This window comes from Leptopilina boulardi, unplaced genomic scaffold (assembly GCF_019393585.1).
Source record: "Leptopilina boulardi isolate dan_hultmark-lab unplaced genomic scaffold, ZJU_Lbou_2.1 LbouV2_386, whole genome shotgun sequence".
Lineage (NCBI taxonomy): Eukaryota > Metazoa > Arthropoda > Insecta > Hymenoptera > Figitidae > Leptopilina > Leptopilina boulardi.
In genome coordinates, this window is record NW_026137958.1 from 14,429 (window position 1) to 27,471 (window position 13,043).

At 26.7% G+C, this 13,043-nt stretch overlaps 3 protein-coding genes across 3 annotated transcripts; 1 reads left to right on the forward strand and 2 right to left on the reverse strand.

The window, feature by feature from the left end:
• Positions 1 to 523: 523 nt before the first annotated feature.
• LOC127288425 (AP-2 complex subunit mu) lies at positions 524 to 3,503 on the reverse strand. The gene is made up of 5 exons (XM_051315854.1): positions 3,346 to 3,503; positions 2,470 to 2,856; positions 2,122 to 2,372; positions 1,767 to 2,023; positions 524 to 1,693 (listed from the first exon to the last, which is right to left on the reverse strand). The coding sequence occupies exons 2-5, from the start codon at positions 2,807 to 2,809 to the stop codon at positions 1,213 to 1,215; spliced, it is 1,329 nt and encodes a 442-aa protein (XP_051171811.1). The 5' UTR covers positions 2,810 to 2,856; positions 3,346 to 3,503; the 3' UTR covers positions 524 to 1,212.
• A 1,421-nt stretch (positions 3,504 to 4,924) lies between these two features.
• Positions 4,925 to 10,917, reverse strand: LOC127288426 (dnaJ homolog subfamily C member 16). The gene is made up of 11 exons (XM_051315856.1): positions 9,681 to 10,917; positions 9,550 to 9,616; positions 9,277 to 9,467; positions 8,912 to 9,192; positions 8,313 to 8,835; positions 7,935 to 8,238; positions 7,707 to 7,855; positions 7,400 to 7,624; positions 7,119 to 7,332; positions 6,938 to 7,045; positions 4,925 to 6,833 (listed from the first exon to the last, which is right to left on the reverse strand). The coding sequence occupies exons 1-11, from the start codon at positions 10,562 to 10,564 to the stop codon at positions 6,708 to 6,710; spliced, it is 3,072 nt and encodes a 1,023-aa protein (XP_051171813.1). The 5' UTR covers positions 10,565 to 10,917; the 3' UTR covers positions 4,925 to 6,707.
• Positions 10,918 to 11,336: 419 nt separating this feature from the next.
• On the forward strand, positions 11,337 to 12,990 carry LOC127288427 (DNA repair protein complementing XP-A cells homolog). Its single transcript, XM_051315857.1, has 5 exons — positions 11,337 to 11,679; positions 11,871 to 11,982; positions 12,068 to 12,192; positions 12,265 to 12,541; positions 12,658 to 12,990. Exons 1-5 carry the CDS (start codon positions 11,534 to 11,536, stop codon positions 12,817 to 12,819), a joined length of 822 nt encoding a protein of 273 aa, XP_051171814.1. The 5' UTR covers positions 11,337 to 11,533; the 3' UTR covers positions 12,820 to 12,990.
• Positions 12,991 to 13,043: the final 53 nt, after the last annotated feature.

The window sequence follows — 13,043 nt, forward strand, 5'->3', positions numbered from 1 at the left end:
TAAATAATCTTCGTCACTTTTCACTTATTTAAAACTGTAAATAACCACTTTTAATCGTTTACTCTTTCTTGAACAAGTAGAATAATTAATAATTAACTACATTTGTTTCTTTTGAACAAAATAAACTGATAATCTAATCCCCACAGCACGTCAGTTACAATAAATTTAAATTTTCACATTAAGTTGCCTATCGTTAGGCGCTACCCCTCTGTCGGTAAGTCCTATGTTTTCATTATCGACACAAAATTCAAAAAGTTAAATATTTAAATTATTTTTAATAACAAATAAAAAAAATAATAAAGTGATTTATTGTTTGTTTTGTTTAATCTCATTTTGAAAAATTTCTTTATAATTAAATAATAAACTATTAATTTAATTTATTGAAAATTTAAATTTACTGTAGATTAATAATAAAAATAATTAGTAAAATATTTTATATATTAAAAAAAAATATTTTATGTAATAATTAATATTATTTATAATTATAACAAAATTTCAATAAAATTATTAATTTAATGAACAATTTAAGATCAACTCCAGCCATTTTATTTGTTTCACTGAACACATGAAATCGTTTATACTTACAATTTTCTTTTTTTTCATACATGAGAATAAAATTGCTATTTAAAAAATAAAATACAATTTTTTCTTCCAATTAATTTCACTGAGAAGCTATACAAAATTCGTAAAATGAATAATATTGGAGCATATTGGACTCTTAATTAAAAATATTGTCATGGTCAAGCATACACTAATTTCTTTGAAACATCATAAATAATAATTATTAAAAAAAAAAAAAAGATTTGAAATATTTAATTTCATTTTGAAGGTATAATTTTAATATACATAGGTCCTTCTAAATATATAATATATAATATATATATTTTTTATTATAATCATGATTTGTAAATTCTGTCTACTTGATATTCTGTTTTTCGAACAAGGAACATATATGTACGCACCAAGTTCAAAACCAACTTCATTTATACACTTATTTTCATTCACTAATTTTTTTCCTCCTTTTTTGGAATCAATGGTTGTAAAAGTTCATAATAATAATAATAATTAAAGTATGCTTGTCTTGAACCGATTAAGACAGAAAAAAATTGTCTCGAACCCATTATATATGTATATACCATTAATGATCATATGTGCAATTCAGAGTAGTTTCATTTTTTTTTATATATATTCAATTAACAATCTGGAGTATTATTAGCATCGAGTTTCATAAAGACCACTTCGTCCAATATATCGAACCCATTTAATTACATCGTGATCGGAATAATTTAGTTTCGATTCAAATACTTTTAAATATCGTACTTTGAATCCTGATGGTGCAAATGGTACCTCGAAATTCATTGAAATAGGCGGACGTGTCCATTTTCGTTTTGTGTCCGTCTCAAGTAAATCAATTTCAGCTGACAATTGAGTTTCCTTCATTCCGGCAATTCTCTTAATTTTCCAAACAATTGCATTCTCTGATGCTTTATATTTAGCCTTTCCCTTCATGCAAATCAATTGCACACCGGCTGTATTTAATGGCGTTGGAATTCGTACCTCAATTTTTTGTCCTAATAATGAGGGTTTAAAATTTGATTTTAATACTGCCTTTACTTCCATTTTGGTGCGTCCCACCTCACGTACCAATGGAATAACACGGAATGGCAGTGAAATATCTTTCGTTGTGCGATATCTGCAAAATATTATTATTATTATTTAATTAATAGTTAAAGAAATAAATAAAAAATTTAATTACGAAATCTTACCTCATCAATTCAAATTCTCCATCAGGAGGTATAAAGCTAATGGAATGTTCGGTCTCAAATTTCGAGAGCTTGACGCATTGATGGAACTGGCAATCGTCTATTACGACCACAGGTTTACCAGAGCGAGAACTAGATGCTTCTTCATTACCACAGCAAATTCCACCCACTCCCTTCATTCCCTTAGTGTCCATCACTATTTTATCATTAATTCCAAATTTACACTCGGGCATACCAGAAAGATATGATTTCATGACAACCTATCGAAAGTGAAAAATATTAATTATTTAATAAAATTTTAAAAAAATTACCAAATAATATAACTAAAAGTTAAAATGAAAATGAAAAAAAAATATACCTTTCCAGCAACATGAGCACTCAAAACTTGGCCTTGAGGACTCATCAAGAGATTCACATATTCCAATACATCTAAGAACAGTTCGTTTCGACGATATTTAATTCCTTCTCTTCTCCATCCAATTTGTCCTGTGACTTGCGACGTTATTTGCGCTTGTTCTTCCTTTGTCGCTGACTTTACTCCCTGTTGTGTTATAAATGTTTTTAACACACCAGTATCGCAATTCTGCGGATAGCCAAAGTCCAAGATTTCTGTCGAATTGAAAATTTAACAAATTAATATTATTATTGTCCAAAATTTATAATTTTTAAATGTTTTCACAGATTATAAAAAAAAATGATACATTACCATCGAGTAATTCATAAATCAGCACAAAATTATTCTTAATATTCTCCTCGGATATTTTGCCAAAATAAGATTGCATGACTTCAATAATTTTAAGTAAAAATTCAAAAACCATTGCAGCGTTAACATTTTGCTTTGTGACTGCGGCTAACCAAATATTTGCACGTTTTATATGAAAGAATGATGTTCTAGCAATATTTGTCACCGGCGAACGAACTTGTTGACGTGCATGAATGACATTTACACGAAAAGCATCAACGGCATTACGTCCAATGTCATCGCGATACACACGGGAGATGAGAACTTCTCCCTTGTGATTATAGACAAATAAACCCCCTATCATTTTTGATAGAAGATTATCTAAATAAAATTTTCTTTACTATTCCACTTCTGAAAATAATTAAAATTCAATTAAAATCTAAATATTAAAAATTGAAATTTTTTTCAAATATTCAATTAATGTATATTAAAAAATTTGTAAATAATTATTAAAAGTGTTATAGAATTTTTTTTTTTGTCATTGAAACATCTTAAATCTATTTTTATTTCACCGACATATATACAACACACAGTGGTCGAAAATCAATAAAACAGAGAAAAATGTTAGAACACGAAATTTTTGCATAAGGAATGAATTAATCAATTTTTGAAATAATAATTATCACTTGATTGTTGATTTATTTCGTAATTAGGCAATTGAAGCGTCAATCTGAAACGCCCCTTTTTAATGACATTTCTGAGAGTAATACGTCTCCAACTGGTTAAAATCGATCTTCAGAGAATATGTGCCGAAAAATTAGGACAGAAAAACTTCACTATTAATATGTTACTTTAGAAAATATAAAACCTCTTATTTATTCTCAATAATAAAATACTTACTCATGATTTTTTTTTATAAAATAAAGTTTGAAAATTCCATAAAGAAAAGCCTAAAATCACTGTGAGTAAAATAACCAAGAAGTAAGAACTTGTAAAGAACACTATCGACCGGTGCCGATTGTTGCCGAAGAGGCGCGAAGCGACGACACCCATTTCTTTTAATACGTGAGTCAAAAAATTACTTTTTAATTAATTATAATTTTATAAGTAATTATCTAAAAACAATAAAATTTATTTATTATTTACAAAATATTAACTAAAAATTGCTGGATGTGATTATTATATTGTTTAAAAATTTACATTTTATATAAACAATCAATAAATTTATAAATCAGTTACGAGCTTGAGTGATTGCCAAGACGCGCTCTTTTTGAATTAAAAAAAAATCAATTTTTTCAAATTTAAAATTATATTAATAAATATAGTGTAGTAATATACTTTAAATAAAGTATAATAATAATAATAATAATTTATATAAAATAAATTATATTAATAAAATATTAATATTTTTAAAACATTTATAATTTTTGTTTAGAAAAATAAAACAATTTTTATTTCACTTATATATTACTTGATTTGTCAATAATCAGTAATAATTTATTTAATATTCATATTACAATATTTATTACATAATAAATATTATATAATATACAAACAATATTTATTATATAAAGTCAGTGTGACTTATAGTGTACAGCCATCGCTACCAGGATTCCTATAATTTTTTTCTTCGACCAAAAAAAAAAAAAAACAAAAAAAAATCAAAATACGCACAATGAATCAGCATAGCAGAAACATAGTTTTTTTTCAACGACTTATTAATTATATTCTAATCAAAGGAAGATTTATTTATCAAGCGAGCTTTCAAGCTAAACTGTTTATACATATGGAAACACTCAGACTTAAAAAAGTAATCACGTGATTTCTCTTTTGTGTGCACAGACATTGTCGATGATAATTTATATTAAAATAAATTATCAGATTGTAAAAACTATTCACAAAATTTTAATTATACATTTTCTTTTTTAAAAAAAACAACAATTAAAAAGTGTTGAAAATAATTATTACTAATAATAAAAATTGAAATTTTTGCATCTTTCATTAAAAATGTTCCTTTTATCCCACAAAATTTTTGTTTAAAATTAATTTCATTTAATTTAAAATCAAATTATTTAAATAATTCAGTAATTAATTGAATTAATCGCCAATTAAGTGAATAATTAAATTAATTACAAAATAATTTAATGTAATATTATAATCAACAATTTTTTTTACAAATTGATTTACAATAATATAAAACGAGAAAGAAAACAATTGATAATAAAATGTTAAAAATCGTTATTGTAAGCGATATTACATATTATATAGTAAAAATTGCACCAAATTCATTGGTCGTATAAATATCGTGTTCCCAATTTTTTTTCTTCATTTTTTTTTAGTAAATAACATTTAACGGTACAATATTTTTTTTTTTTTTAATAACTTTCTTTACTATTTCGCATTTTTGAGTAGATAATTATTTATAACAGTATATAACGAGTGGAATGGGGGATTCGCGAGAGAAAAATTAGACAATCTGTTAATGCGAGAGATGTGAACAATATTTTTTCCCAATTAATAACATTACATAGCAAAGATTGTCAAAAAAAAGTCTTTTTTTTTGGAGATTTTGGAAAAATTCTGCTTTTTGTTTCGAAGATATTTATAATAAATTTTCGCTTTTCAACTATAATTATTATTATACTATTCTCCTTTTAATGAATAATTGCTTTTGATTAATTATTATAGAGGAGTTATCACACTAAAGCGGGATTTATTTTCTTTTCTTTTTCTATTCAGAAATATATTAAAAAGTATGAATTTTAAGTTCTGGCTCCTCTTGTCATGTAAATAAAATTTAATTTTTATTTTGATTAAATTTTAATTATCATTATTTTCTTTTCATTTAATTATTAAATTTTGAATTAATTTTTTTATTTAAAATTAAATTCACATTTCAAGATAGGCAAAAACTTGTAGATTATTTAATTTTTAGCAAAAAACTATTTTAATTTTTTTTTTTTTTTATTAAAAGGAAGAGTTTGAAATTGTATTTTCAAATGAAGTAAAAAAAAAGTAGTTGTTAAAATTTTCGATAAAGTTGTATAATATGATTTTTTTTAAGACGCCTTATGCTAAATAGCTCGTAATATTTTGTTCCTGTATCAAAAGCAATTTTTGATAAAAGCTGAGATATGATTTTTTAGATTATTGAAATATAAATTGTCAATAGTAAGTTGACTTCAAGTAGAAGAAAATATTTAACTCTAAAAATTAAATGAAAAATAATTGTAACCTTATATTGTTGTTCGTCTACTTGAAATGTACTTTTACAAATAATAAGAAAAGCAAACATTTTTCATCTATGTCAAATTTGAGCCGACGAATAATTTTACAAGACACGGAAGGAAAAATTAAAAAATTAATTAAAAGTTAATAAACTTAACAATTTCAACAACACAATTGTTCAATGAAATTTACTGCAGTCTGCTTAATAGTAATATTACTATAATTATATATATTAGAATTAAAAAAAAAAAGTGCGTCTGTAAAATTGTGTCAATAAATACTTTCCCTCGTTTCCAAATGTTTACACTAATTAATCTTTGATAAAGAGAAAGAAAGTAGATATTTTTCTCATTTCTTTAGAAAAATTACCATAATTTCTCTTAATTAAATTAATTAATTTTAAAAACTACTGTAATTTTCGTTAATAGTAGAAAAAAAAATTACCGTCATGTAATTTCTCAACTATTCAATGTGTATTGTAATATTTACAAATATTTGTAACATGCAGTGTATATAAATTGCGTTAATTATCAATGGAAATTCATTAAAAGAAGGAGAATTAATTATAATGACTAGCAGCACTGAATATATATATACTTTTTTTTTCCTTTGTTTTGTAGCAAGAAGAACACATAATAAGGGAAGTTTTCTTCACTATATATAGCAGTAGTAATATACTTTTTTTTCGACGTTCAAATGTCAAAGAATTGGAAACGTTTTTCATTTTCATCTTTTTTTTTTTAATCTATAGTGATTGTTTAAATATTATTATCTTTGGTACGTCGGCTCGTTAATAGTAGTGAAAATCAGCCAAACATGAAGAAACGGGAGACTTTAATTACATTTATGAACACTAAATAACATATGACAAATATAATCACTGTAATCGTGTCTTTATGCGAGGCTCAATCCGTCTTTTCAACAAATTATATATATATATATATCCTAGCACGTAATATAACTCGCAGACTAGAATTAATTAAAATGGATTATTTCCGTTTAAAAGGCATTAAAAATATTGGCGAGCCTCTTCATTACTTGGCAGTGAAGTCTGGCCAATAATTTATGTAGTAGCGGTGTGTCGATCCTTCGAATAATCTATCAAGCCAGTTTGGCAGTCCATCCAAAAGTTTCTCTTGATACAGAATACTGTTTTCCGACTACGAATTTTTTGTTTTTTTTCAATTTTTTAATATTTAATATTTAATTTAAAACAATAACTGAATGTTAAATTAATAAGAATTAAGATAAAACATATTCTCACCTCGTCCTGTGATAAATCTGATTCATTGGAACTATCGAATCCAATAAATGCTCCTGCCTCAGCATCCTCAGTTCTTTGAGTTAGCCGTTTGGCCATTCTCTCCATTCGCTGTATTAAAAATTAATTGTTTAAATTTTTGTTTACAAATATAAAAAATAAATAACATTGAAAATTAATTCACCTTGGATCCTTTGCCTTTACTACTCTCAGGATGTTTTGCATGATACATACAAAAGTATCTTCGGTGTCCATTTAATGACAAAACAGTTCCTATACAATTTTTTGGATTTATTTTCAAATCTCTCGGTTCCGGAAGACTCAACAATAATAAATCTTTATACCATTCGAGCCCCCGCTCGAGATTTAAATGACCAAACATCAGTGTTTTATTTTTTCTGAAAATAAATAAAAGAAATATTTAAATAGAATTAATATTTTTTTTTTTATTAAATAAAAACTTACCTATAAGGCCATACAGCTTTATGAAAAGCAGGTAACAATTTTAATCTACTTTGTGTGTCGACTAATAAAATGACAGTTCGACATCCTGGCTTTAAAAGTCTCACGAGACCATTATATTTCTCGGCTCGTAATTCATGTAATCTCAATTGTGGTTGTGACGATAGTACTTTTGTATTTCCTTTGTAATGATTTCGATTTGCCTCAACACTCGCTTCTTCCAATTTACTACAAAAAAAAAAAAAATTTCATATATAATATCAATTTCAGAATATTAAGAATTGCAAAAATTAAAATTAATAAAAATTACATTAAATACGACATTCCATAACCCACGGCTCCAATTAATACAATGGTAAATAGAACCGAGATAACAGGTAAAATTTCCTCCTTTTTAAAACTCTCAGATATAAAATCTACTGCCAATAATGCTCGGCCTATTAATCTATCCACAGTGCCCTAAAAACAAAATTATTCAATAAGAATTTTAAAAAAATTTTCTAATTTTTAATTATTTTTAAATAATACAAAATTTTACCAGCGCATGTTCATCGGCTAATTCCCCAACTTCTGCTGCATAAGGCAATGCTTCCGATGTTCGTAATAATTTTTGTATTGTTTTTTCCAAATTCTGTCGCGATTCATTCCAGCGATCCTCATTTTGATTTCCATCAATCCATCCATTTGGTAACCATTCGTATTTTAAATTATTTGCATCTCGTCGCCAAATAATGACAATATGCAACAAAGGATCCATGGGACTGCCTTCGCCATTTAAAAGAGCCGAAACAAATTCCGGTTGCGCTTCTTTAAAAACATACGTATACCTAACACGTTCCGTGCTATAAAATAAAAATAAAATTTTATTTTAAATGGAAAAAAAGCAACTTAATATAATTAAATGAATAAAAATTACCTGTAAGGCGATTCATGAGCAGCTTGACGAAATTTAAGTCTTGCAAAATCATGAACGGGACTATTTTGTGAAATTAAAACAGCGCAAAGACGTTTTTGTGGACGTAGCCATTCAGGTGGACATACAGAATCCAACATTGCTTGATTCGAGAGTCTTGGTAATGTGAGAAATTTATTACTCGCAATAACATTGTGCATTGTATCACTTGGTATATCCTTCATACTAATCGATGCCATTGGTTTCTCAATATTTTCATTAAACAATAATAATGTATCTAAATCGCCAGTTATTTTATATTTTCCCGTAATATTGTGAGTCTCTGTTTTGCCCACTTGAACAAAACCAAAGGCAACACGATCACGATGATGATAAGCAACCAAAAGATAACGCAAACGTGCCACATCTCTTCTCTCAAATATTAAAGCACGAATTCGATTGTCCATCCATCCCGAGAGAAATTGATTTAAATTGTCTTTATTCACATCGGCAATCAATTTGTACGGGAATATTTTTCTCAAGAATTCTGGAAAAAAAAAAAAATGATTTTCTTTCAACTCTCAGTAGATTATTTAAAACTTATACAAAAAAAAAATACTTGCCAACAATTTTTTGAACACTATATAAAGATTCTTTGTAAATGCTGGTTCGTCCTTCAACAGTAACGGCAAGACATGGCAAGGAATGAACACCAATTTTTCTTGCAAGAGCTGTTTCTCTTTCAGCGTGAACGGTGAATAAACCAACACCAAGTGGTTCTAATTCATCCATTAATCGTCGCCAAGTAGGTTCAACTTGTAGACACGCGAAACACCAATCCGAATAGAAGAGTAGTAAATGCGGAGTTCGATAACTTTTTGGTATTACATTTTTCTCAAATGCTCTAAAAAAAAAAATTGAAAATTTATTATTTCATAAAAATAGAAAAAGAGAAAATTAGCAATGAATTTGATTTAAAAATCTTTACCGATATGTGATGCTCATTTTATGAAACAATGTGATGTCTCTGCTTTGATAATGAAATTTAAAATTTCCAGAAAATAAATCCTCCAAAGGATCTGGCATATTTTGATGACTATCTCTTCTATATCTGGGAACACTTTCTTCCGTTATTCCATGGATATCGAACTTTCTTCTTCTTTCAGGATCGGAGAGAAGCTAAGAATAAATTTTTTTTTTTCAGTTATACTCGTACGATGAAATTCATATTCCCAAAAACTAAATCGAAAAATTCGTTTACCTCATAAGCTTTGGTGATTTCGACAAATTTCGTTTCAGCTTCCGGGTGATCAGTCTTATCAGGATGCCTAAAATACAAAAAACATTAAAAATAGTAAATCATAATAAAACGATTTTTAAAATTAAACTTACCATTCTTTCACAAGATTTTTATAAGCCTTTCTAATATCCTGTAAAGCGGCATGCCTTTTGACTCCTAAAATTTCATAAGGATTTCCAAGTGGTTTATCAGCAGAAGTCAGTGGTAAAATGTGAAAGATAAACATCACAGTGAATAACACTGATAGTCTTGCTAATGGTGCAGCATTTTCAATATTTCTTTTGAGCTTCTCTGATTTCTTATTATTTATTGTTATGACCGCTAAAAAATTGGCTATTAAAGTAACAGCGACATAAACGCTGGATAAAAAACTTTTTGGAATATTATTATTATTATTATTATTTGATGTCTCTTTCATTCTGTCCTCAGTGATAATATTATGAGAACTCTTCCATTTATCACTAATAATAACAGTTGCACAAGTTTCACACAAATTCGGCTCATTTAATAAATTATTTTTTTTCATTAAACAATTTAAATTATTAGATTTGTCAAAATTTATCGTTTTTCGTCTACAAATATCGCAAATATTGTCACCTGTTAAAATCGGAGCACCTGTGCCTACATTAATAATATGTAAATCCATATCTGAAATACGTGAACAATTTTCTTCAATTTTGACAAATGATGAATTAGAATCAAATTTGATATTTTTTGATATTGAAAATTCATCAAATTTTTTATTTAAATTTTGTAAAAAAAGTAATAGATTCTCAATTTTTTTCAAAAAACTCTCACTATCTTCAGGTCGTCGATGAGATACTAAAGATTCTTGATGATGTTTCGAGGACTCTTGTGATCCTTCGATGGAAAATGTTGTTTTTAAAGTCAAATAAGCGTCCGGAGGCACTGGAATATTTGCCCTGGAGAAGGCATGTTGATCTTGCGTTTGACGCTCGATGATGATACATGACATGTCAATTGTGTTTCTAAACGTAGAATGTAATCGATTCAATAGAAATCCCTCTCATCCTGACCTGAATTATCAGTCATTTTTTTTTTCACTGGGAGTTATCGTAAAATTTTGAGCGAAGCAGCGTACAAAAATAGAATCGACACCAAAAAGAACCCGTGGATGAGGATAAAGTTGTTTCAACGTCGCGACACACAAAAAAACCAATAAGGCTTTAAATCCAAATTTTTTAAAATAATTTACAATCACAATTTTACATCACTGTTTTGCTTGCTGCAATTCGAAACAAGAAATCAATTATTTCTACACTTTGGTCATGTTTTTACACGATTCGCTCCGACAGAGGGAGTCAAACGTCAATTAACCCGCAGGTCACTTCAAATGTATTTCTAGAAAAATATTCTTAAACACTTTAATAAAAATCTTGTAAAACATAATTTTCACTTTATAAGAGTCAAGAAAATAGAAAATCATTTAATTCTTGATTATTTCTTTTCTATAAAATGAATATAATTTAAAGAGTTAAGAAACACGTGAAGTCACCTTTTAATGTTATTTTACGTCATTCTGGATTATTTAAACAAATTACTAATGTATTATTTTTACTAATTTATGTAAAATATTTAATATTTTAATTTTATTTATACCAAGTATGATAATTTTATTATATGACACTAAAATATTAAAATTTAAAAAATAATACTGATTAATTTTTAAATTTCTGCGCCACTAGCGTTAAACCAATAATCATCCAATAGTATCATTTGAAAAAAAGCCAACTTCAGAACAGTTGTTTTGATATTTGTTGACAGAACGTCAAATTTTGTATAATTTTTAAGATTTTAAGTATATAAATATAATTAATCGTCATTCTAAATAAATTTTTCATAATGAGGAATTATTGTTATACTTTATACTATATTTGTGTTTGATTATTATAGTTTATAAATTGAATATCTAGTTTATAAATTCATGACAACAATGGAACCTAACCTCGAAAGTAGTGATCTCCAGGAAAACGATCTTCCTGAGGAATATGCCAAAAGAGCAGAGAGAAATCGACAAAAAGCTCTGCTTCTTAAAAAATCCAAAGTTGTCACTCATCCATATGCAAAAGTGTAAGTGTTTTTTTCTGTCATGATTTAATTGTTATTTTCTATTGTTCTTCATCTTTATGATTTAACTTCCTTTGTTCTATTTTTAAGTTGTAGAACACAATAATGTAATTAATTTAAAGTGTAGATAATGCAAAATGATCTATAATTTTTAAATAAAGCAGAATGTTAATTAAATTTTATTAATTTTTCAGTGAGAATTCTGAGGCTTCAGTGGGAAAAGTTGTTAAACTTCAAGGTCAACGTGTTATTGACAGTGGAGCTGGTTTTCTAATTGAAGAAAACGATGAATTAGAAAATGAGCTTGTAATGAAAAATCATTAATTTTATTTTAATTTTTCTGTTTCTTTCTCAGAGTTAGTATATTAACTTTTTTTCCTTTGCTTTATAGATAAAACTTGTAGACATTCCTGCTCCAATTGTCAGTGATTTACCTATTTGCGAGGAATGTAAAAAAGAATTTAAAGATTCATTTATGTTGCAAAAATTTGATTATCCAGTTTGTAATATTTGCCGGTAAGACTTTAAATAGAAATATAAATTAAAAACAAAGGTAATATTTTCAATTTTTTTTTATTTCTTTTTTAGGGACAATGATGGAAAGCATTCATTGATCACAAGAACTGAGGCAAAGGCAGAATATCTCTTGAAAGATTGCGATTTAGATAAAAGAGAACCGACTTTAAAATATATTGTTAGAAAAAATCCACATAATCCACGTTGGGGTGAAATGAAATTATATTTACAACTTCAAATAGAAAAACGTGCACTGGAAGTGTGGGGCTCTGAAGAAAATTTAATGACCGAACGTGAAGTACGAGATGAGAAACGAGAAGGATCGAAAATCAAGAAGTTCAATAAAAAGGTAATAAATTTTTAATAACTATTAATTAAACAGATTAATAACATTAATTAACTAATTTAATTATTATAATAGAAAATTGAAATTCAATGAAATATAAAAACTGTGAAATATTTCAGATTAAACAATTGAGAATGGAAGTGAGAAGTTCATTGTATGATAAAACTCAAAAAGGTTCTCATGTACATAAATTCGGTCCAGAATCTTATGATGAAGATGAAGATACTTATACACGAACTTGCACTACCTGTGGTTATGAAAATACTTACGAAAAAATGTAATTAGGCTCCAATAGTATTGATAAAAAAAAATGAGGATCCTTTAACTCTTTTTACAAGTATTATAATTTATTTAGAATTAAAATAATTAAAAAAAATTTATTATACTCGCTCAATTCTTGTATATTTTTATGCTTCAATAAAGTATATATTTTTTTGCATTAAAAAATTAAATTGTTTAATTTAAAGAAAAAATCTATTCAATTTAAACTAACTTATTTTACAAC